General features: G+C 42.4%; 1 protein-coding gene across 3 annotated transcripts in view; it reads left to right on the top strand.

Moving 5' to 3' along the window:
* Positions 1 to 25,325, top strand: part of KCNN1 (potassium calcium-activated channel subfamily N member 1) — a 117,462-nt gene that overhangs the window by 7,615 nt on the left and 84,522 nt on the right. The window contains exons 1-2 of one of the 3 annotated variants that reach the window (XM_069962306.1): positions 14 to 99; positions 8,549 to 9,001. In XM_069962306.1, the coding sequence (XP_069818407.1) occupies positions 8,630 to 9,001 (372 nt within the window). In that variant the 5' untranslated portion in view covers positions 14 to 99; positions 8,549 to 8,629. Of the gene's footprint in view, positions 1 to 13; positions 100 to 8,548; positions 9,002 to 25,325 lie in introns of those variants that run through there. The other 2 variants (XM_069962307.1, XM_069962305.1) reach the window with 2 other exon arrangements.

The raw sequence follows: 25,325 nt of genomic DNA on the forward strand, positions 1-25,325 counted from the left end.
GTGGACTGAAACAAAACAGAGCAGGGCAGCACAGCCTGGTGAAGAGGAGTCTGATTTTAGCTCTATGAGGTACACAGGGAGCTGCTGTCAGTATATACAGTGAGTACACTTACTAATACTTTGTACTGACCTATTTTACTATTAGAGTACAAACACACACAGCAGATACGCAGCAGATACGATACTGTGTTCAGTTATTTAGATCTAATCTGCTGCGTATCTGCTGCGTATCGCAGCAGTAAATACGCAGCGTATAAGCCGTGTGTGTTTGTACCCTAAAGTGGCCAACCCCTAACAATAACCCCATAACAATAACGACGGTCTGCTGGCAGTTACTCCGACCGATTAGTAGGAGCCGCTATCTCCTATGGGCTCCACAAACGACCTAAAGATCGTTCGGCAAGTCCCTTCCGCAGCTCCCCCCGGCCCCTCCTGCTCTTACCTGCTCGCCGTTGGTGCATGTAATACCACCAGCAGTGTGCGGGGAACGAGGAGCAAGTGAGCGCTGATGTGACTGGTTGGTGCTGTAATAGGGCCTTTAGTTTAACATTCAGTTTTGACTAAGCTGTTATAAAGACTTGTTGACTTGTTATTGTTAATTTGGGGGGTATGGGTGTAATTTCACCACGAGGGTAAGCTCTATCCAGGATGGACCAGTGCTTACAAATAACGTTATCAATACAAGGGTATTAACGTACAAAAGGGACGTGTTTGTGAACCTTCAGTAAAACGTGTAGAACTGGTATCACTGGGGCCTCTTTCTGCACCTTTTGTGACATGGTCTGAGAGTATACAAAGAGTAGGTAGGGTCCTACAGCACCAGTTGTTCCACTTTGCAATAGTCAGTGGATACACGCTGGGATGTCCACAATCTCAAGTGGTAGACACATGAACTGGAAAATAGGGAGTCCAACCGCATCCAGATAGTGTTCTCGAAATCTTTATTGAAAGTCCAAGCATTAAAAGTACAATGTTTTGACTCCTCATGATTCTTTGTATATGTGGTCAAAACGTTGTACTTTTAATGCTTGGACTTTCAATAAAGATGTAAAGAACACTGTATCTGGATGCTGTTGGACTACCTATTTTTCAAGGTCTGAGAGTATGTAACATATTTTTGTTCTAATTGTACGTAAGGCTGGGTTCACACTGTGTTTTTGCTGTGCGTTTACTGGAAAAAATAGATGCATTTGAGTGCATATGCTTTGATACATTTTTCCATTATTAAAAAAAAAAAAAAAGGTTGAAAAACATCCTTTTTTTTAGCGTGCACAAAAACGTGGTCAACCAAGTTTTTAAGTACTCTAAAAAAACAGATGCCTTTTGATTCTCTTTTCTATATGGAAGTTAACAGAAAAACGGATCAAAATGGATGCACACAAATGCGTCCATTTTTTTCATCAGTTTTTCATTCATTCTTTCCAGCAGTTTTTTTTTCATTAAACTAATCCATTAAACACAGCAAAAATGTAGTGTGAACCCAACCAAAGGGGTTTCCTGGCAAGTTTCTCATATGTGGAGATATCCACAAGTTGGCAACTTATTTCCTTCTTATTTTTCACAGTACCCATAACAACTTTTGGTGTAAACACCGTTGGGCGGCTGCGACGCCAACACCCTTCTGATAGCGTGACAGCTGTTTCGTGTGAATCCCACACTTCTCCAGACTGGGAAGCGTAGGATTCACACAAAACAGCTATCAGCGTTTAGAAGGGTGTCGGCGTCGTAGCCGCCCGACGGTGTTCACACCGAAGGTTTTTATGGATTATGAACAATAAAGTGCTGTGAAACTGCAGAATATGGGTGAGTGTCAGCTCATTTTCTCTTCTCTGCACACAACATGAATGACTGTTTTTTCATACTGAGGGAGAGAGCACCCCCACTTGCACTTTCTAAATAAGAAAGTCCTCTGATCTAACTGCACCAGCCATAGATCTCCCGTTAATGCCAACCACTATATCTTTTCCCTGCATTGACCCATAACAACTATTCATCAAACTTTATTGGTTGATTTTTATCGTAATGTTGCCGTCTTCAATGAGCTTCTGTAAGACAACTGGACAAAAGTATGTTCAAGAGAATTATGGTTGACCTCAGGGAGATCAATCAAAACATAGCGGAGACACCATCACGTGTTTCTCAACATCAGTGAATCTAGGAACATTGCCCCCTGGGAAATCAAATATGCAAAAGTACTGCGGAGACACCATCACATGTTTCTTAATGTCAGTGAGCTAGCCAGACTTTCCTCCAGGAAGGAACAACCAAGCCAAGGGGGGTCTCCAGTCAAAGAAAACAACTCTCCAACAAGCCACAATCAAAGATTGAGTGGACTTGCAAAATAAATTAGCAAGGTTTCTATCCAGAGACAGCTCTTTTGGGATATTTGCCCCTCATCTGTGTAGAGTATGATTTTGGCTAGTGGGAGCAAAGCCTAGTAAGTGCATTCAAGTGCATTCAAGAGAATGAGGTCAACCATCCCGAAGGTTGACCCTGAGGTATTTCACAAGTCCAGTCATTCTTTGATTGTGGCTTGTTATAAGGTGGTTTCCTTGAGTGCAGACCACCCCCCCCCCCCCTTGGCTTGTCCCTTCCTGGACGAAGGTCTGGCTAGCTCACTGACGTTGAGAAACATGTGATGGTGTTTCCACAGTACTTTTGCATAACTGGACAAAAGTGTCCATGTTCACACAACTTTTTTTTGAGGTTTACAGATGTAAATAATGATCATTATTTATGATACACTCATGATCATTAGTTACAGCCTTAATCCCAAACCTAGCTGTTCATGCTCCAGGATCCCGTCAACATTCCTCATATTACTATTGCTCAAATTTAAATTTCTACCAGTATCTGAAAATCACACTTTGCCATGAGAAAATTACGGTAATGTAGCTCAGTGTCCAGGCCCTATTTGTTTATGACTTTCATGATTTTGAAGAAATTAGGAACTATAGATTTTTCCCTTGGACCCATTATACAAATTAAAGTTTGCAGGTAATACCCAAAACTTTGTAGTAGTAGTACTGCAATAAATAATGGGCTAACATTTCTCTATCGTAGTATGAAAGTTGCCTTAATTACAGTAAGTGAGAGCAAGTGCTTGGCTAAATTTACTGCTGCTAAACATGATGCAACTAGTTACGATGTTTGAAGAATAATTGCTTTTTTGTAGGATTGATCTTGCTGTTGAGCGTTTGTTCCCTAATTGACAAAAAATGTGTTATACTTTGTTTGACCTTTTGATCCTTTTTTTATATTTCTAACTGATTCACAGTCTTTTGAGAGCACACCGTCCGGCCTTTAAAGCAGCACTTTTTTGTGGTATACAGCGCTACCTCGTCAGTAATATTACAGAAGTGTAATTTGTTTAACCTCAGCACAGTTAAATATGTACATTTTGAATCATCTTACCATGGGCAGCTGTGTCATTAGGGCCCTGACTGACCACTAATCTAACTTTTTTTTGTATAAGTCAGACTGCCTTATTTAAAGGGCTTTCATTGAACTGCAGGATTACATCATCATCATCATCATTTATCAACTCATTTCTGGCAGCACTCAGATACCTCCCCCTTCTTCCCACCATGCTCTTCCCTGCTTGTTACTGTCTACATTTACCCCTACATTTAGAGAGTGCTGCTGAAGAGAGAATTTCTGCCCTATATTGCAGTGATGTAGAAGGTGACTGACTACAATAATTAGCTTCAGTTATTAAACTCCCCTGACCTACAATGTCTGTGTCTGCTATCCACTTTGTGATGGCAGTTCACTATATTCTAATGCTTTTGCCTGCCATGTAAGAGTTAGCAGGATAAGGGGTACTCCAGTAAAAATATGTTTTTAAATCTGGTGTCAGGAAATTATACAGATTTGTAAATTACTTCTGTTTAAAAATCCCAAGTCTTCCAATATTCATCAGCTGCTGTATGTTCTGCAGGAAATGGTGTAATCTTTACTGTCTGACACAGTTCTCTATGCTGCCATCTGTCCAGAGTAGTAGCAAATCCCCATAGAAAACCTCTCCTGCTTCGGACAGTTTCTGTCAAAGGCAGAGATGGCACCAGAGAGCACTGTGTCAAACTAGAACAAATACACCCCTTCCTATAGGGCATACAGCAGCTGATTAGTACTGAGATTTTTTAAATATTTTAAAATTTGTAAGTAAATTACAAATCTATATAACTTTCTGACACCAGTTGATTTGAAGAAAAACATTTTTCTTTGGAGTACCCCTTTCAAACCCTCAACTAAAACAGGTATAATGGAGCATAAACACAAGTTTCTATATGATAATAGATAATTCTATATAGTAAAAGAAATTGCTGGAATGCCACTTTCATTTAAGAGTCAGCATATTTTGACATAAGCCATTGCTTCTAAAGGATGTGACAAGCCTCACTGATGAGGTACAGCACTCCACAAGGGGCACCATGCCTCCCAAGCGTTACAGATTCAGCAGCACAGTCCTATTGTCCCAGGATGTGACGTATCAGATATGCATCATCTGAAATGACATGTTCTTGTGCAGAGTGGAATATTAGGTTACAAGATATAGAATTGTTATGACTGGAGGTGCTGAGGTTTACACTGTGCCTGGCACTGTTATGGAGGCACTGTGATTTGCTGAGATTTGCTGCAGCTCATTATCCATACAGCACTGATATGTTGTGTTTTTTATACAATAGATGTAGACTGCTGGTGAAGCCCAGATGCAGTATATATTTGAAATCTGAATTAAAAATTGTAGTTTTTTATAAAAGTAATAATGTTACACAAGCCTAAGGGCCCTATTCCACCGGACGATTATCGTTAGCATAATCGTTAACGATTAACTATCTCAAACGACCGCTATTGCGAAAGACCTGAAAACGTTCACTCATTTCCATGGAACGATAATCGTTACTTATGATCGTAATTGCGATCGTTTCTTCTTCCGTATTTCTTCGCTATTGCGTTCGTATCTATTGCGAACGACCGAACGATGTCTTATTCAATGCGAATGATTTGCGAACGAGCAACGATAAAAATAGGTCCAGGTCTTATGAAGCGATCAACGATTTCTCGTTCGGTCGTGAATCGTTAACTGCATTTCAACCGAACGATTATCGTTTAGATTCGAACGATTTAACGATAATCTGAACGATAATCGTCCGGTGGAATAGGGCTCTTAGGCTCTTTTTGGACAACGTTTTACACAATGCATTGAGAAAAGATATTCATGGACCCCAATCACTTGATGGAAACCAAAAAATATTATTTTGGCCTTTGTTCTGGTTGTTTGTGGTCAGGATTTCTATTTTTTCTGCTGGATGGAATTGGACGGTCATAATAAAATACGCCTGTTATTCTATACAGTGTGCACTAATGGGAGATTTCCCATTGACTTCAATGGAGCACATAATCATATTGAATATATGGCCATTTTTTACCTCAAAATTACAAACATATTTTACTTTTATTTTGACACTTTGGCTATGTTCACACAACGTTTAAGAAAGAGAAAAGACAGACGCTTTTTCTATTTAAAAAGATGTCTGTTTTTGCCACAATTTAATTGACTTTAATGCAGTGCATTGAAGTCAATGCAATGACGGACGTCCAGGAGTTCATAAAATAACGGACGTCTACACTGACGTCAAAATAATGATCGTGTCAAAGACGTCTATTGCAAACAGCAGACTTTATTTTTTGTTGTTCACCCATAGTTTTTCTTTTTTTACCGTCCTTTTAACGTTTTTACTATTGAATTCAATGGACTTTTCAATTAAAGACACACCTACAGGGCTATCAGTCCACCTAAACTAAAATATGTGTTTTCTTGTGAGTGCAGGAACTAAAACTGCAAAACCTTTTTTCATGTGTTCACATGATCCCAGTTATAATAATATTACTTATTGTCTAGTGATATAACAGTGGCTATAATATAGAGGTATACAGTACACAGCTTTTCTGCCAAAAAATAATATTCAGGGTTGACGAGGGGCAGCCTCAGGCAGTAGAAAAGCTAGAATTGACCCTGATAACTACTCATGTACTTTGCATGGGTGAATACGTCCTTCTCTGTACTACAATGTACAGTGACTGTATATTGTATACAAAACAATACAGCTAGCATAGCAGTAAAGGCCCTATTACACCAAGCGATTATAGGGGATAATGGCTTGGTGTAATAGCTCCTGTTAAAATGATCAGCCCACATGCACAGTGTTGGCTGATCCTTGTCTTTCAACATGTTGAGAAATTTTTTAACAATAACGATGGTCTGCTGGCCGTCACTCCGTGTAATAGGAATGGCAACAGACCGCCGCTATCTCCTATTGGCTCCCCGGATGACCTAAAGATCTTTCCTCACATAGGACAAAACTGGTAGATAGAATGAATCATATGTTCAAGGAATTATAATGAGAAAAACATGGTGGAAAAAAACACCACAAAAACACACATTTGTGGAAAAAATAACATAAGAACAGCATCACGGAGGATAAAAAAAGGGCAGTATTTTGGGGTACAAAAAATAACACCAAAAAGAGATGTTTCCAGGCCCATTCACACACACATTGTTCTCAGCTGCATGTTTCACATCTGTAAATAAGTGTAATAAAGCCTGTACTACTGTCCAGACATATAGGTAAGCAGTAACAGCCCCCCCCCCCCCAAAAAAAAAAACTAGACTTGGCTGTATGTAAATGACCTTTTAGACTCACTCTAAACTTTTTATTTATTTTTTTTGCTAATGCAATGGTTTACTAAAGTTATGTTGGAATATGCCTTTATTTTTTTTTTAAGTATAGTTTTTATTTGTAAACATTCTTTTGATGCCAGGCAGCAGTAAGGGGCTATAATCCCTGCAGTTCTCTATCCCCTGCTCTATTCTAGTGCTGCCACACACACTCTATATAGAGCAGGGTATGTTTTCCCAGGTACTGAATATTTCTATATACAGTACACAGGGCAGGGAGGGTGCACGACAGTCAGCAGAAATGGTATTCACCACTCACAGCACAGAGGCTGCTTGACACTGAGATCGCATCGGGCAGACTCTTCCTGTAATAGAGAATAGTATAAAATGGAATCGCTTGCTGCACTGTTGTGAATAATGGTGGAAGGCCCTTGCTCCAAGATGGGGCCCCCATTGTGTACTCCAAGATGGGGCCCTCAGAGCATGCTTTCAATACTCCTCCATAGAAAATAACTTTTACTTTGTAAGGTATTTTCATACGTCTTTTATGGCTGTTTTGCTGCTGTTCATTTTTTTTTGGTGCCAAAATCAAAACAGTCATGTTTTGGTGCCATAATGACAGCCGTTCAGAAAAACAGTCAACAAAAGGTGTTGTGTGAACATAGACTAATACAAGTAGGGGACATCTACTAATACTGGCATTCAACTCCATGGTAAGGAGTTGACACGATTTTTACACAATATAAAAATAAGTGCAAATATTAATGTCCAAGTTCATTAATAACATTTGGTGTTTTGCACTTATTTTAACATTGTGTGAACATAGCCTGAACCTGTAGATCTTTTATTTTATATAATTTAAATATAAAACATTACAACAATAACGAAACAACACTATAAATAACATAATAAAGTATAATATATACAAGTCCTAGAGTCCATAAATGCGTTGGCTGATCTAGCCTCATACTCACCAAACACACCGCTGTATTAACCCCCACACATGCAAACTAGATTTTTTTTCCAATACAACACTAATATTAACACAGATAATACCCACAATAATACCACAAATATTAATACTAACAAAACTCATAAGAACTTGTGCACAAAACTTAACATAACTATACTAAACCCCTGGTCCTGTTGCGTTCCAAAAATAAATAAATAAATAAATACATACATACATACATAAATAAATCCCAGGATCCCATAGAAGGAGAGGCAATGTGTATATACGTGCAAAGTACAGCTGTTGTTGTCGATTGCAACAACGGCCGTACTTTTACGTAGTGTGAACATAGCCTAAACCTGTATAAGACTCTACTGTAATAATGTAACATGTTGTATTTTTCAACATAGCACATGAATGTTGAGATACAGAGTACATGTTACAGGGTACCAGAATTTGTATCCTGCTGCTTTTGTAAAAGGGAAAGTGGTTTGTCCTAGAAAGTATAATGGGGTGGCTTCAGTTTTTTTCATCACAATTATGCAAAAAAAAAAAAAATGTTAGCCAAATTGCATTGTTAAAGTAATTCTCCTCCAGTGTATTGCTGCTTGTAAACTGTAACAATTGATCTGACTGTCTGGTAGCATTTTTTTTATAGCAATGCTTTGTATGATTGAGCCCTGCTTTGTCTTTTGTACCATATGCCCAACAATTTAAAATATTTTTTACATTGGTAAACATAATACAGTATTAAATAAATTTTTTCATTATATAGTGTGTCTTCAATATACTTTGTTTAGTCCCATTTTCATGATAATTTATGTAGTATAAAACCTGTTCATCAGCTAAATTATACAAAACTATTCGGAATACAAATTGTTTGTAACAAATATATCTGTGTATCTGTCCCATAGGGGAACGCTGACCTACAGCCCATCAGTCATGATGGTCCAGCAGCATCCTTCAGACAGTCCAACCGTTTTTCGGACATAGCCATGAACAGCTGCAGATACAACGGGGGAATCCCAAGACCCCTCAGCAGCCTAAGCTCCTCTAGGAGGAACCTCCACGATACAGATCCAGAGACCCAACCCTTGCAGACTCTACACAGCCCAGGAATTGAAGTGGTAGTAAGCAAAAACGACCCCATCAAAGCATCTCACCGCAGCCTACGGGGAGGGGACGACAGTAGCCAAGGTGGTCATAAGGGCCAAAAGAAAAACCAAAACGTGGGCTACAGACTGGGTCATCGTAGAGCCCTGTTTGAGAAGAGGAAAAGGCTCAGTGACTACGCTCTAATATTTGGGATGTTTGGTATCGTGGTCATGGTCACGGAAACAGAGCTGTCCTGGGGTGTCTACACAAAGGTAATAAATAATGTTTTCAACTGTTAAATATTTAATTGGGAAGTCCGGGGTCGGACATTTTATCAATAGAGCCAGGGAGGAGATAGTTGAACATAACATATGCACCTCCCCAGCTTTAGCGCAGGGGTCCCCTTCTCCGGTTCATGATCCTCCAGGTGCTTTCTGGTCTGAGCTGGGACCCAGGTAGTGACATGTCAGGTCTACTCAGCCAGTCAGCAGCTGAGACGGGACCCATGTAGTTATATTTAGCCACCTCCTTATCGGCTCTTTTGAAAAAATTGGCCGACCCTGGACTTCTCCTTTAATATCTAGTCAATAGGATCCATGTTTACTGTAAGAATCAATATTGATTTAGGATTCATTGTATTCCTTTTTGGTACTTAATATATGTGAGACAACATGAGAATAGACAAAAAAATGGGAAATACCTGAATACATTTTTGGGGTATACCAGAATACATGCGCTGCTGCGCTTCATGAAACACGTCAACCAGGCAACCCATTTTCTGATTATCTAAAACTGGAAATAAGTTGAGCAAAAGGCAATTATAGAAATGCTAAGAACAAATACAGCTAGCGTTTCCTAAAACAGATGAGGCAAGTGATCATAAAGTTACATTATTTTTTAATCTAATTCTCTCTGATCAAATCTACAAAAAACAACTCATATTGGTGTAATTAATGCATACATGTCATAATCAATGTATGGAGTACCCCTTCTCAAAGATTAGTAGAGGTCTGTATTTCCCTCTCTATCCCTATCTTCATCAGTGTTGCATATTCTACAAACACTTCTATTTTTATTTAGACCACCAATTGTGTTCTCAGGCTTAGTCACATGACCTTACTGTAGTGTATATGTAATCCAGGACTACAACTTATAACATGTACATGTATGGTGGGGTTTGTAGTCCTACAACAGATTAAAAACTAGTTTATTTGATAATATAAGTAATTGGCAGACACTGAGCCATCATGCTTCTTAAAAGACATACATTTCCCTGCCTATGGGTAGAGTAGGCGGAGCTAAATTCAGAGCTGTGATGTCACTGCTGACCCCTTTGACCTGGAAGTTCTTAATGTAAACAACAATGTATGCATACAACAGCACAGGTAATAGTAGTATAATAGGAGGATGGGTGCCCGTCTCACCGAACCTGGCCCAAGGCTGGCGCACTGGTGTGATATTAAACCGCCCCCTTGCTTTGGATGTGCTGTCTCCTTCTCTTTTCTTAATGTAAACAAACACAATCCAAAAAGCAGCTACAGAGGAGGGTGCCCAAGGACAAGGAGAAAGGGACAGATTACAAATTATTCCCTTTCCAATAAGAAAAAAATGTTGGACAACCTCTATAAGCTATCATTATGTCATGTTTCTGCACATGAATCCTCCAAACTGCATTGCAGTTGGTGCTGGCTAGACTGGGTTATAGAATCCAAGGGATTTTCACTATAACCTTCACAAATAGATGTGGACAAGTCCCCATAATACTCTCAAATTATTTTCAGTAGCATAGCAGTAGCAGAAATAGGAGTCACATCACTAGGAGCTAGCTGTGTCAAGAACAGTGTCAAGGTCAGTAACAAAAACAGGAACCCAAGCAAAATAGTAATGCACAACACATCCAAGAGGTTAAAGGGTTTATCCAGCAAAAAAAAATTTCTTTCAAATCAACTGGTGCCAGAAAGTTTAATAGATTTGTAATTTACTTCTATTAACCCCTTGAGGATGGAGCCCAAAATGGCCTCAAAGCGTAACTGTCATTTCAGGGTCATTTTTCTGAAAACATTAAATATCAATAGTACAAGCGATTTTAAGAAACTCTGTAATAGTTTTTATGTACTAAAAGAGTTTCCTTCTGTACTGAAAAAGCAATCTCCCAGACTCCCCCCTCACATCAAATGAAGCAGGATTTCTGTCTCCATTATGTGGCTATGGAGAGGGGAGGGGCTGTTAGGAGTGACTGAGCACGGAGCAGTCCTGCACAGCACAACAGCCTGCAATCTTCTCTCAGTAAGTTCATAGATAAACACTGACCTTTCTGACCCCAGAATCCTGCGGTTTAGGTGCCCAGAGAGTCTACAAACAGCTGACCTTCATGTCACCTCTTCCTGCTCCCTCAAATCCCCCAGCCCCTCCTCCCTCCATAACGATAGAATGGGAAAGCAGAGCCCGTCTTCACTGGCTTCTCTGTAATGAAGACGTGTTTGCCTGATAATGCACAGATAAGAAGTCAGGGGGGAGGCTGGGAGATTGCTTCTTGAGTACAGAAGGAGGCTTTTTTGGCTGATGAAACCTATTACAGAGTTTCTTAAAATCGCTTATACTACTGATTTCTGCAATAAAAAAAAAACATGACAGTTACGCTTTAAGGACCGGACCAAATTTCAGAAATATGACGTGTCACTTTATCCATTAATAACTTTGGGGTGCTATTACCTATCCTGACGATTCTGAGAATGTTTTCTCGTGACATGTTACACTTTATATTTCTGGTAAATTTGAGTTTATACTTACAGCCTATCTTTATGAAAAAAACCCAAATAATGTGAAAAATTGCATTTTTCTAACTTTGAAATTTTCTGCTTGTTAGGAAAATGGTTATGCCACATAAATTAGATATTAGGAAATTGAAAAAGGGGGGGGGGGGGGGCGCACAACCCTAAACTGAGTGCTTCCTATAACAGACCAATAACCAATTGTAGTTCAACAGAAAAGACGAGAGGTATGTTATAAAAAGGAGCACTCCAACAAGAAATACAAAACTATGAAAATATTTATTACAAATTATTCCAAAAGGCAAAAAAATCAATAAAATGGCACAGAAACAAAACAGAATCCCTATACACTATTTAAAAACACTTAAAATATCCACAACCATGAGGGACCCATATAATAAAAGGACCCCCCGGGCCTACAACACGGTAAACAGTACAACCCACAGACCCTCCTCCTATAGCATATAAAGTGCTATGTGCTGAATAAGAAGGTGTGACCACTATATCAATCAATGATCCATAGTGTGTACCATATTATACTACATACCATATAAAAATAATATGATATAAGTGTAGGGATCTTCCCGGGGGATGGTGTGTTTGGACACAGTTCAGGCAGCAAACTTGGACTTATAAAAACAGCTTTGGTGTTTATTTGTAGCATAAACGGTCCAGCAACATAAATACAGCAACACCGTGCATTGAGAATAAAACAAAACAAAAAGTCCTGCCCGTCTGGGCGCTTACTAATACACAGGTCTCCTTCCTGACACTTCACTCGGCAGGTAGTATTGCAGGGTGTGCATAAGCCCCAGCAGCGGCTGTATCCCCAGCTCCCAGCAAACACACCATGCAGGCTGTTCACTCCTGTCTGAGAACAAACCAAGGATCCTCTGCAGGGCTTTCCTCTGTCAGGCTGATTAGGGCCAGAGACACCTGACCCCAAAACCTGACCTGGATCGGGGGGAGGGAATGGCAAATCCCACTACCAAAACCTATCTGCCATTCCATGTAAGTCCAGGCCCGGCAATAATAAATAATAGCTCAGCAGCATAACACTGCTGAGCACAGATGCCTCCTGGACTCACCATCTCATGCTCCGTATTAACCTGGGTGAGATGTACACCCCCTCGAGCACTTTCCCGTGACATGTCCACACATCCCCCCCCTCTTTTTCAGACCGGAGGGCTGAGCGTATTGTCCCCACAGGCAGTGTACCCTTGATAGGGCGTCAGTATTTGCCTGTAATTTCCCTGGCCGGTGTTCCACAGTAAAATTAAAGTTTTGTAGGGACAAAAACCATCTAGTCACCCTTGCGTTTTTCTCCTTGTTTAGCTTCATCCATGTTAGGGGGGCATGGTCTGTCACTAACCTGAATTTCCTGCCTAGCAAGTAGTACCTCAGGGACTCTAGGGCCCACTTCACTGCCAGACACTCTCGCTCCACAATGGCGTAGTTTTTCTCGGCCGGGGATAGCTTCCTACTCAAGTACATCACCGGGTGCTCCTCGCCATTCACGACCTGTGAGAGGACGGCACCTAACCCTGTGTTAGAGGCGTCTGTCTGTACCAAAAACTCTCGCCTAAAGTCAGGGGTAACTAGCACAGGTTGCTGACACAAGGCAGACTTAAGGCTTTGAAAAGCCTTCTTGGCCTCTGGAGTCCATGTCACCATTGCGGACTTCGCACCCTTTGTCAGGTCAGTTAGTGGGGCTGCAACTGAAGCAAAATTCGGCACAAACCTTCGGTAATAGCCCGTAATACCCAGGAAAGCTCTGACCTGTTTCTTTGTGAGGGGTTTAGGCCAATTCTGTATTGCCTCAATTTTATTTAGTTGTGGTTTTACTAACCCCCTCCCAATAATGTAGCCCAGGTATTTGGCCTCCTCTAAGGCTAGTGCGCATTTCTCTGCATTGATGGTTAACCCCGCATCACTTATGGCATCTAACACCGCCTGGACCTTACAGAGGTGACTTTCCCAATCCGGGCTAAAAATGACCATATCATCGAGGTAGGCAGCGGAGTAACCACGATGTGGTCGCAGAATCAAGTCCATCAACCTCTGAAAAGTGGCAGGGGCTCCATGTAACCCGAATGGCATCACTACGTATTGGAAGAGTCCATCAGGGGTGGAGAATGCAGTCTTCTCTCTAGCCTCAGGAGTGAGTGGGATCTGCCAGTAGCCCTTAGTGAGATCGAGGGTAGTTATGTACCTGGCATTACCCATCCTTTCTATCAACTCATCTACCCTGGGCATGGGGTACGCATCGAACTTGGAGATTTCATTTAACTTTCTAAAGTCATTACAGAACCTCCAAGTTCCATTGGGCTTTGGGATTAACACAATCGGGCTGGACCACTCGCTCTGGGACACCTCAATGACTTCTAGGTCAAGCATACGTTTTACCTCGGACGATACCGCCTCCCTCCGTGCTTCTGGTATCCTATAGGGCTTAAGGTTTACTCTGCTTCTAGGCTCAGTTTCAATATGATGACTAATGAGATGCGTACGCCCTGGGAGGTCAGAAAACATGTCTTTATTTTTCTGCAGGAACTCCTTAGCTTCCTGCTTCTGTGACACTGATAGGGTGTCACCAACCTTGACCAGAGGGATTGGTGGTGACAGATGACCCACAGGATTTGTCGCCACCAAGGATTCCCTGTCTTTCCAGGGCTTGATCAAGTTTATGTGATAAACTTGAAAAGGCTTCCTTCTACCTGGTTGGTGTACCTTGTAGTTGACCTCACTGACCTTCTCTAAAATTTCATAGGGACCCTGCCACTTTGCTAAGAATTTGCTTTCTACAGTGGGAACAAGAATGAGTACCCGGTCACCTGGGCTGAATGTCCTGATTCTTGCAGAACGATTGTAAATTCTGCTTTGGCTCTCTTGCGCCCTCTGGAGGTGTTCCCTTACTAGGGGCATTACAGTGGCGATACGGTCCTGCATTTGTGCTACATGCTCTATAACACTCTTGTATGGGGTGGACTCGCTTTCCCATGTCTCTTTCGCTATATCCAATAAACCCCTCGGGTGACGACCATAGACCAACTCGAAGGGAGAGAACCCTGTGGATGATTGGGGCACTTCCCTAATAGAAAACATGAGGTAAGGTAGTAAGTGATCCCAATCCCGACCATCTTTTTCCACCACTTTTTTTAACATATGTTTCAGGGTTTTATTAAACCTCTCCACTAACCCGTCTGTCTGGGGATGATATACAGAGGTACGTAGGTGGGAGATTTTAAACAGTTTGCATAGCTCTTTCATCACCTTTGACATAAATGGGGTACCTTGGTCAGTCAAGATTTCCTTGGGGATCCCCACCCTGGAAAACATATAAAACAATTCCCGTGCAATTGTTTTAGATGCAGTGTTTCTTAGGGGTACAGCCTCAGGATAGCGGGTCGCGTAGTCTAATAGAACTAGAATGTACTGGTGACCCCTAGCCGACTTTACAATGGGACCCACCAAGTCCATTGCGATCCGGTCAAAAGGTACCTCTATGATGGGGAGCGAAACCAAAGGACTGCGGAAATGCGACACTGGGGCGCTAAGCTGACATGTGGGGCACGACTCACAGTATTTTTTTATGTCAGCATAAATCGCAGGCCAATAAAATCTCTGGAGGACTCTCTCCTGCGTTTTATCTGTCCCCAAGTGTCCCCCAAGGACATGATTATGGGCCATGTCGAGTACCTGACGCCGGTACGACTTAGGCACCAGAAGCTGTTCCACAACCTCATCATTACTTTTGGTGACTCTATAGTAGAGATCATTAGTCATAGAAAAATGTGGAAACTTTTTCTCAGCTTCTGGTTCCTGAGGTACCCCATTCATAACAGTGACCTGCTCTCTCGCATTTCTGAGAGTGGGGTCCTGTAATTGTGCAGTACCAAAATTATCCCTAGACACCTCTAAGTCTGGAACATTCTGCTCAGTGGGAGGAGCCTCTTCCTCACCAGCCAGGACCTGCAAAGGAAAAACATCATTTTTGTCCTGTACATTTTTATCATTTACCGTGGGTAATGCAATAGACTTAGGGGTCTCCTCACTCCTTTCAGGGGATTGTTGTTTTCCCCAATAGAGCCCAGAACAACGGAAAATCACGCCCCAATATTACATTATGCATAAGGTTTTTAACCACACCCACTTCATATTGTACAGTGCCTAGTTCAGTCCCAACATTAGCCAGTACTATAGGGTAAACCCTTGTATCGCCATGTATGCACACCACACTCATATGTCTTTCTGGCACCAAGTCCCCAGCCACCAGACTGGCATGCACCAAGGTGACAAGGCTTCCTGAGTCCAGCAACGCTTTAACAGGGAAGTTATTTACAGTAATGTTGCAGATTTGCGGTTCAGTCTCTAGTCCAGGAACTGCAACACATGACGATTCCGCAAATAGCGACTGACGCCGGCTAGCGTCACACTCCATGGGCTCAGTGGTAAGAGGGCAATGGGCAGACATATGTCCCGTCTCATGGCATCTCCAGCACTGGATAGGGCCTGGTCTCCTTGGTAGGGAGTCCTTTTTAGGGCCACTTAGCCACCGGGGACCATCATCAGTCTTTTGCCCCTGAGACACCGCCTGAGCGCTCTTCCCTCTATCAGCACCCCTCCACACTCCCCCAATAGATGGAAGTCTCTTACCAGCTGACGGCACAGATCTGGCACTCCGGGGAGGTGATGGTGCTGCAGGAACATCACGGAGGTAGTCCTCAGTCGCCTGGAACCTCTCCACAAGGTTGACAAGTTCGTCGGCACTCCTAGGGTCACCTTGTCCCACCCAGCGTTGTAGATCAGCAGGAAGTGCACGGAGGTAGCGATCCATCACGACCCTCTCTAGGATCTGGGCAGGAGTAGAGGTGTCTGGCTCCAACCACTTTCGTGCCAAATGGATCAGGTCGTACATCTGGGACCTTGCTGATTTGTCCAGATTGTAGCTCCAGTTGCGTACCCTCCGGGCACGGACAGCAGCAGTAACTCCTAGTCGGGCGAGTATCTCTGCTCTTAGCCGAGGATAGTCCTTGACCTCTTGCTCACTGAGGTCATAGTAGGCCTTTTGAGGTTCGCCTGTTAAATAGGGCGCAATCACTTCTGCCCACTCAGTGGCTGGTAATTTCTCTCTCTCAGCCACACGTTCAAAGACAGTTAAGTAGGCCTCAACATCGTCATCAGCAGTCATCTTTTGCAGCGCTCGCTGCACGGCTCTTCTCACAGAAAAAGTCTCTGGAGCGACTGCTGACACCAGCTGGGGATTAGCACCTGCAGACGCCTCTTGCTTCACTATCAGGTGCTCAATAAGTCTCTGTTGTTGAGCCATCGCCTGTTCATGGCGCAGGTTAGCGTCTGCCTGAGCCTGTTGTTGTGCGGCCAATGCCTGTTGTTGTTGCAAACTCACTTGCATTAACTGCTTCATCATCTCCTCCATTTTGCTTGTTTGTTTTTGGAGTGAAGCAGCAGCCTTCACCCAGGACATACGCAGCTGTAGCCAAGTTGATGCACACCGTTGCCCCTAGCAACCGTTTTGCCCGCTCCGCAGCACCAATTGTTGTCTATTAGAATATTTCTTACAATCTCTCCTAGGTACATTCCACTTATCATTTTCTCATATCTCTGTTTTCCTGAATTTAGAGACATTTCATCGACAGCTCTGTCATACTGTGTTCGGATATCATCCAGACACCCATTGTCACCAAATGCTCCCCATTCCATATTTACACACATTCTGCCCGCATCCTCCACCAATTGTAGGGATCTTCCCGGGGGATGGTGTGTTTGGACACAGTTCAGGCAGCAAACTTGGACTTATAAAAACAGCTTTGGTGTTTATTTGTAGCATAAACGGTCCAGCAACATAAATACAGCAACACCGTGCATTGAGAATAAAACAAAACAAAAAGTCCTGCCCGTCTGGGCGCTTACTAATACACAGGTCTCCTTCCTGACACTTCACTCGGCAGGTAGTATTGCAGGGTGTGCATAAGCCCCAGCAGTGGCTGTATCCCCAGCTCCCAGCAAACACACCATGCAGGCTGTTCACTCCTGTCTGAGAACAAACCAAGGATCCTCTGCAGGGCTTTTCTCTGTCAGGCTGATTAGGACCAGAGACACCTGACCCCAAAACCTGACCTGGATCGGGGGGAGGGAATGGCAAATCCCACTACCAAAACCTATCTGCCATTCCATGTAAGTCCAGGCCCGGCAATAATAAATAATAGCTCAGCAGCATAACACTGCTGAGCACAGATGCCTCCTGGACTCACCATCTCATGCTCCGTATTAACCTGGGTGAGATGTACACCCCCTCGAGCATTTTTCCCGTGACATGTCCACATAAGTAAATAAACAAAATAAGCTAGTGCAAAAAGTAAGGGAATTTTTTTTTTTTTCAAACACACATAAGTACAGGAAAAAAGCAGTTATATCACCATTTCAAGAGGAAGAGGAGCATACACGTGGTGACCCATGATACCCTACGCATTACGTTCCAACAGGAACTTTGTTTATAACATACCTCTATTCTTTTCTGTTGAACTATAAATTAGATATTAAATAGCATTAGCAATATGTCTACTTTATGTTGGCGGCATTTATTAAACTTGCCTTCAATTTTTTAATACAATAGAATTTCAAAATCTGATTTTTCAAGGGACCACTTCACGTTTGAAGTGTATTTGAGGGGACTGTATGTTATGAAGCCCCACAAAGCACCCCATTTCAGAAATTGCACCTCCCAAACTGTGCAAAAACACATCCAGAAAGTTTTTTTTAACCCTTTAGGTGAGTCACAGAAGTAAAAGCTAAGTGTGTAAGAAAATTGAAAATCTTAATATTCTGTTCAGAAATTTTTTTGTAATCAAATATCTTTCATAATTATAAGCCTATTACCAGATAAATGCACCCTAATATTTAGTGCTCCGTTTCTGCAGTTTATAGAAATATCCCATAATGGCCCTTTTGCGCTATTTGACGCAACCACAAGCCTCAGATGTAAAGGAGCGCCCAGGGAATTTCAATTCCTCCATTATATTTGGTAATTTTTGACTGTACCACTTCAGGTTGGCAGAGGCTCTAGGGTGCCAAAACATAAAAAACACCCCTAAAGGGACACCATTTACAAAACTACACCCCTCGAGGAATGGAACAAGGGGCCCTGTGAGCATTTGGACCCCACAGGTGCTTCACAGATTTTCAGAACAATGTGGCGTGAAAAATGAAATTTTTTCACTAAAACGTTGTTCTAGCCTTCAATTTTTCATTTTTACAAGGGGGTAAAAGAAAAAAAAACACATAACGTGTAGCGCAGTTTCTTACGAGTACGAAAATACCCCACATGTGGTCATAAAGTGCCAAGCGGGCGCAGGACAAGCCTCCAGAGGGAAGGAGCGCCAATTGGCTTTTGGAAGCTGAATTTCACTGGAATGGATTTCAAGGGCCATGTTGCATTTACAAAGCCCCCATACAGCCAAAACAGTGGAAAACCCCCACAAGTGACCCCATTCTGGAAACTGCACTCCTCAAGGAATATAACAAATGTGAAACAATGTAACGTAAAAGTGAAGATTTTATTTTTTCTCACTTTCACGGCACAAATGTGGCTGTCATCAAGGGGTCCATATCCTCACTGCACCCCTTGTTAGACTCCTTGAGGGGTGTAGTTTCCAGAATGGGGTCACTTGTGGGGAAGTTCACTGTCTTGGCAGCACGAGAGCTCTGTAAACATGACATGGCATTCATCATCTATTCTAGGCAAATCCAGCCTCCAAAATCCAAATGGCGCTCCTTCCTTTTGGAGGATTGTCCTGCACCCACATGGTGCTTTATGTCCTCATGTGGGGTATTTACGGACTCGGGGGAAATTGCTCTACACATTTTGTGTGGATTTTTTTTATTTTAACCTCTTGTGAAAATGAAAAATTCAAGGCTAGACCAACATTATAGTGTAAAAAATGTATTTCATTTTCACGGCACATTGTTACACATATGTGCCAGTCAACAGTGGGGTCTATATGCTCACTACACCCCTTTTTACATTCCTTGAGGAGTGCAGTTTCCATAATGGGGCCACTTGTGGGGGTTTCAACTGCCTTGGCAACACAGGGGCCTTTTAAATACAACATGGCCCTCAAAAATCCATTCCAGCCAAATCCAGCTTCCAAAAGCAAAATGGCGATCCTTCCCTTTGGAGGCTCAACTTGCGGCCGCATGGTGCTTTAAGTGCACATATGGGGTATTTCCGCACTCAGGGGAAATTGCTCTACAGATTTTGTGTTTTTTTTAATCCTTTTTTTTATCAATTCTGTTTTTATTAACTCCTTAGCGTCTCATGACGTACCTCGTACGCCATGGAGCCGCGAGAGGGGAATTCAGAGAGGGGTACCGCTGGGACCCCGCTCTCAACGGCACCGTTCCCGGCTGCTATCTGTAGCCGGGGAGCGCCTCTATTAGCTTCCACTGGTCCCGTTGCCGCACTGGCTAATTAAGCATTTCAATGCAGCTGTCAAACCTGACAGCTGCATTAAAATGCTTTGTACCTGTAGTCCCTGGTGTCTAGTGGGACAGATCATCCCTCAGCAATGCGATAGCAGGGGGGGAAGTTCTTCTGGCTGGGCCGGGCCTTAGTGTCACAATGATGGTGATCCCAGCTTGGCAATACATTGCTCTGGCCTGCAGCAGGCCAAAGCAATGTATGACCGATCTAATGGATCTTTGCTGTGTATATACACAACATTGATCTCTATGAGAGATCAGTGCTGTGTATATACAATTCCCCCATGGGGACTTCTAGTTAATGTAAAAAAAAAGTAAAAAAGTGTTTTTATTAATAAAAAATCCCGAACTATAGTCCCTGAACCATTAAAATTATCACATTCCTGGTCTCGCACGGTTAACAGCGTAAGTGCTAAAAAATTCGGAAGTGCAAAATTGTGCATTTTTGGTCACATCAAATCCAGTAAAGATTTAATAAAAAGTGATAAAAAAAATCACATTAAGTTTTTTTTAAAATGTTTAAATTTTTTAAAAGCTGTCAAATAATATAAAAGTTATGCAAGTTACACTACCGTTCAAAACAAACAATTTTGTCTTTTCCATGAAAAGTCACACTTATTCACCAACATACGTTGTGAAATGAATAGAAAATAGAGTCAAGACATTGACAAGATTAGAAATAATGATTTGTATTTGAAATAACATTGTTTTTACATCAAACTTTACTTTCATCAAAGAATCCACGTTTTGCAGCAATTACGTTTGGCATTCTAGCTATTAATCTGTTGAGGTAAACTGGTAAAATTGCACCCCACGCTTCTAGAAGCAGCTCCCACAAGTTGGATTGGTTGGATGAGCACTTCTGGCGTACCATACGGTCAAGCTGCTCCCACAACAGCTCAGTAGGGTTCAGATCTGGTGACTGCGCTGGCCACTCCATTACCGTTAGAATACCAGCTGCCTGCTTCTGCTGTAAATAGTTCTTGCACAATTTGGGGGGGGGGGTGTTTAGGGTCATTGTCCTGTTGTAGGATGAAATTGGCTCCAATCAAGCGCTGTCCACTGGGTATGGCATGGCGTTGCAAAATTGTGTGATAGCCTTCCTTATTCAGAATCCCTTTTACCCTGTACAAATCTCCCACCTTACCAGCACCAAAGCAACCCCAGACCATCACATTACCTCCACCATGCTTAACAGATGGCGTCAGGCATTCTTCCAGCATCTTTTTATTTGTTCTGCGTCTCACAAACGTTCTTCTTTGTGATCCAAACACCTCAAACTTGGATTCATCCGTCCACAACACTTTTTTCCAGTCTTCCTCTGTCCAATGTCTGTGTTCTTTTGCCCATCTTAATCTTTTTCTTTTATTGGCCAGTCTCAGATATGGCTTTTTCTTTGCCACTCTGCCCTGAAGGCCAAAATCCTGCAGCCGCCTCTTCACTGTAGATGTTGACACTGGTGTTTTGCGGGTACTATTTAATGAAGATGCCAGTTGGGGAACTGTGAGGCGTCTGTTTCTACTTATCTTCTTGTTAAGTTGTGCAACACGGCCTCCCACTTCTTTTTCTACTCTGGTTAGAGCCTGTTTGTGCTGTCCTCTGAAGGGAGTAGTACACACCGTTGTAGATAATCTTTAATTTCTTAGCAATTTATCGCATGGAATAGCCGTCATTTCTAAGAACAAGAAGAGACTGTCGAGTTTCAGATGAAAGTTCTCTTTTTCTGGCCATTTTGAGCGTTTAATTGACCCCACAAATGTGATGCTCCAGAAACACAATCTGCTCAAAGGAAGGTCAGTTTTGTAGCTTATGTAACACGCTAGACTGTTTTCAGATGTGTGAACATGATTGCACAAGGGTTTTCTAATCATCAATTAGCCTTCTGAGCCAATGAGCAAACCCATTGTACCATTAGAACACTGGAGTGATAGTTGCTGGAAATGGGCCTCTATACACCTATGTAGATATTGCACCAAAAACCAGACACTTGCAGCTAGAATAGGCATTTACCACATTAGCAATGTATAGAGTGTATTTGTTTAAAGTTAGGACTAGTTTAAAGTTATCTTCATTGAAAAGTACAGTGCTTTTCCTTCAAAAATAAGGACATTTCAATGTGACCCCAAACTTTTGAACGGTAGTGTACATATCGATGTAATTGTACTGATGTGAGGAACATAGATAACATTTCAGTTTTACTATAGGGCAAACGGAGTAAATGCAAAACTCCCTGAAATCAAAACAATTACTTTTTTCAATTTGACAGCGCAAATGATTTTTTTCTGTTCTGGTTTCGCAGCATATTTTATGGAAAAATAATGCCTGTCATTGCAAAGTACAATTGGTGTTGCAAATAATAAGGGCTCATATGGGTCTCTAGGTGAAAAAATGCAAGCGCAGTGGCCTTTTAAACATAAAGTGGAAAAAGCAAAAGTGCAAAAACGAAAATTGGCCTTGACCTTAAGGGGTTAAACAAACTGGAGCAAACAGAGGAAGGCAGGTTAATACATTGTTGTTAACCAGTTACAAACAAGGAGTAGGGGTGGGGGGGGGATGTGTGCACACAATAACAGTCATTGCGGTAATCCATGGCAGAAAGTAACAGAAGGGCCATGCATTTTCACGTCCAAGGTTGATAGTCCCATGCAATCCATTTCTAATGAAGTCCCGGTCTGGGCTTGGAGTGAGGAGCAAGGAAAAGCGCAGCAGGTCCGAGTGAGATGCAAGGGGCGTCTATTCCTCTGGGTATTGGGGGAAGTGAGTAGTCCCATTGAGGAGGAATGTATGTGGTAGGAGCATGTATACTTTCTCTTTCTCTATTCTCTTTTAACCCTATGTGAAAATGAAAAAAATCAAGACTAGATCATAAATTTTTTTACACTAAATGTTGGTCTAACCTTGATTTTTTTTCATTTTTACAAGGCGCTAAAAGAGAAAATAAACACAAAATGTGTAGGGTAATTACCCCTGAGTACGAAAATACCCCACACGTGGACATCATGTACCATACGGGCACAGGGCAAGCCACCAAAGGGACAGAGCGCCATTTAGAGGCTAGAATGGAGGATGGAGGCCATGTCGCATTTACAAAGCTCCTGTGCTGCCAGGACAATGATAACCCCCCACAAATGAACCCATTCTGGAAACTACACCCCTTAAGAAATCTAACAAGGGGTGCAGTGAGCATGTGGACCCCTCTGGTGATGGGCACATATATAGAACATGTGCTGTAAAAATGAAAAATATTTTTTTTTTCATTTTCACGGCACAAATGTGCCCATGACCAAGGGGTCCATATGCCTGCTGCACCCCTTGTTAGATTCCTTAAGGGGTGTAGTTTCCAGAATGGGTTCATTTGTGTGTGTGTGTGGGGGGGGGGGGTTCACTGTCTTAGCAGCACAGGGGCTTTGTAAATGCAACATGGCAAGCCTCTAATGGGAATGGGGGCAATGCCTATTTAGTTGGGGAAAAGGGACAATTTTAAATTTATTTGTGTGTATTAGGCCAATTATTAATTTATAAGGTTGAAAATGACAGGTGTCCATCAAATTCAACCTGTGTTGATCCAGAGGAAGGCAAAAAAACCTCATGAGGCAGACGATAGTGGCCTCATCACAGGGGAAAAATTCCTTCCAGACTACAAAATCAGAATAATCCCTGGATCAATGTTACCCCTGAAATAAGAAAAAGGGAAAGAGTTTAGAAAATTTAAAACTCCAATGATGTATGGTATGCCTTGAAGCAATCCTTTATGCAGAGGCCGGGGTGATCAGGACAGGTGTCACACTGGAAAATGGTGTCCTTCCTGATCCCCCTGTTTTCCAGTGTGCGGGATGTCACCTGGAAAATGTTGCTCTGGTACGATACGGGGTCCTTCATATCCAGAGGCACTGGGGCCTGCTCCATGACTGCCAAATGTTAGTGCTTTATTTAGGGGCGTAACTACCACTGTAGCAGCCCTAGCGGCTGCTATGGGGCCCGCTGCATCAGGGGGCCCCATGGCCTGCTCCTACAATACATTGGGACCCCTGAGCTGTCATCATTTGCAGCACCTGGTGGCCTCCCAGTTTCTGCAAATGTCCCTTCACCAGTTCTTGCAGTTATAACTACACTTTTGCTAAAATTTTGCTACAGTAGCTCTGCCAGAGAGGGAGCGGAAGAGGGGGATGCTGGTATTAAAGTTATCCCCATACAGGTGGTTACCTTTATCCAGCAGTGGGAAGATCAATTCTCAAAGGATGGGGGGGGCATTCTGAGGGTTAAATTCGGGTGTGTCCGTTCCTTCATACAGTCTAAATCTGTAAGTGTACCCAAATTTTTCTTATTTCTGCTGCATCAACAGTGGCCCATGTCATAGGCCTAGCAAAAGAAGAGGAGGGGTTCTGGGCTATAAATTGGTGCACATACAAATTTGTTTGTGCCACCATCAAATTTATAAGGTCATCAGAGAACTAGAGCTTGAAAAAGTCTATTTCTCTGATGCCTGTGGGGTTAATTTGCATTCCTGCTGATGCTACAAAGCCCGGAGTCTGGGGCTTATTATTTTGGGGAACTGGGGTCCAGATAGGGTCACATGTCTGGGGGACGGAGGGCGGTATGGGGTCACCTGTCTGGGTGGCAGGGGGGGGGGGTGAGATGGGATGACGTGTCTGGGGGGCAGCCCGAGGTGTCCTCCTGGGACGCATACGTGGATATTCATCATCACTGATGATGATAATGATGATGATGATGAACGGAGGAAAGAAGGATCCCCCCATTCATCCTCACTGGCTGTTTTGGTGTCGGAGGCAATAAGAGTGTATGCCTCCTCCGCCGGAAACACCCTGTGGGCCATTTTTATATGGGGATTGGTATATGTGGTATGTAAATGGGTAATGTAGTGTAGTGTAAAATTTTATTTCAAGTAGTGTAGTGTAATGTTGTGGTTTTTAGTTTTTTTTTACATTAAAAAAAACACCTATGCCAAAAAAGTTATTGCTTATAGATGCCACACTTATGCTTGGTATTTATCAGCAGACAGTAGTGGTAGGATATAGAAAAAAAAAACTACGCAAAAAGGAGGAGTTGCTGATTAGCAGCGCACTTACATGCGATGCTGATCAGCACTCAGCGGCGGTAGGGTGCGTAAAAAAAAAAAACACTACCAGCCAACTCTAAAGCTACTGATAAGTGTATTATATACACTTATCAGCCCGCTAGGGGGCAGTAGAACGATCCTGGATGAAAATAGCCGAAGATAGACAATGGGGAGCCAGAAAAAGCCGAAGATAGACGACCGGGAAGAAGAGGACGCCTGGATCAGGTGAGTATGGGCACATACACATCT

Source organism: Dendropsophus ebraccatus, chromosome 3 (genome assembly GCF_027789765.1).
Source record: "Dendropsophus ebraccatus isolate aDenEbr1 chromosome 3, aDenEbr1.pat, whole genome shotgun sequence".
NCBI lineage: Eukaryota > Metazoa > Chordata > Amphibia > Anura > Hylidae > Dendropsophus > Dendropsophus ebraccatus.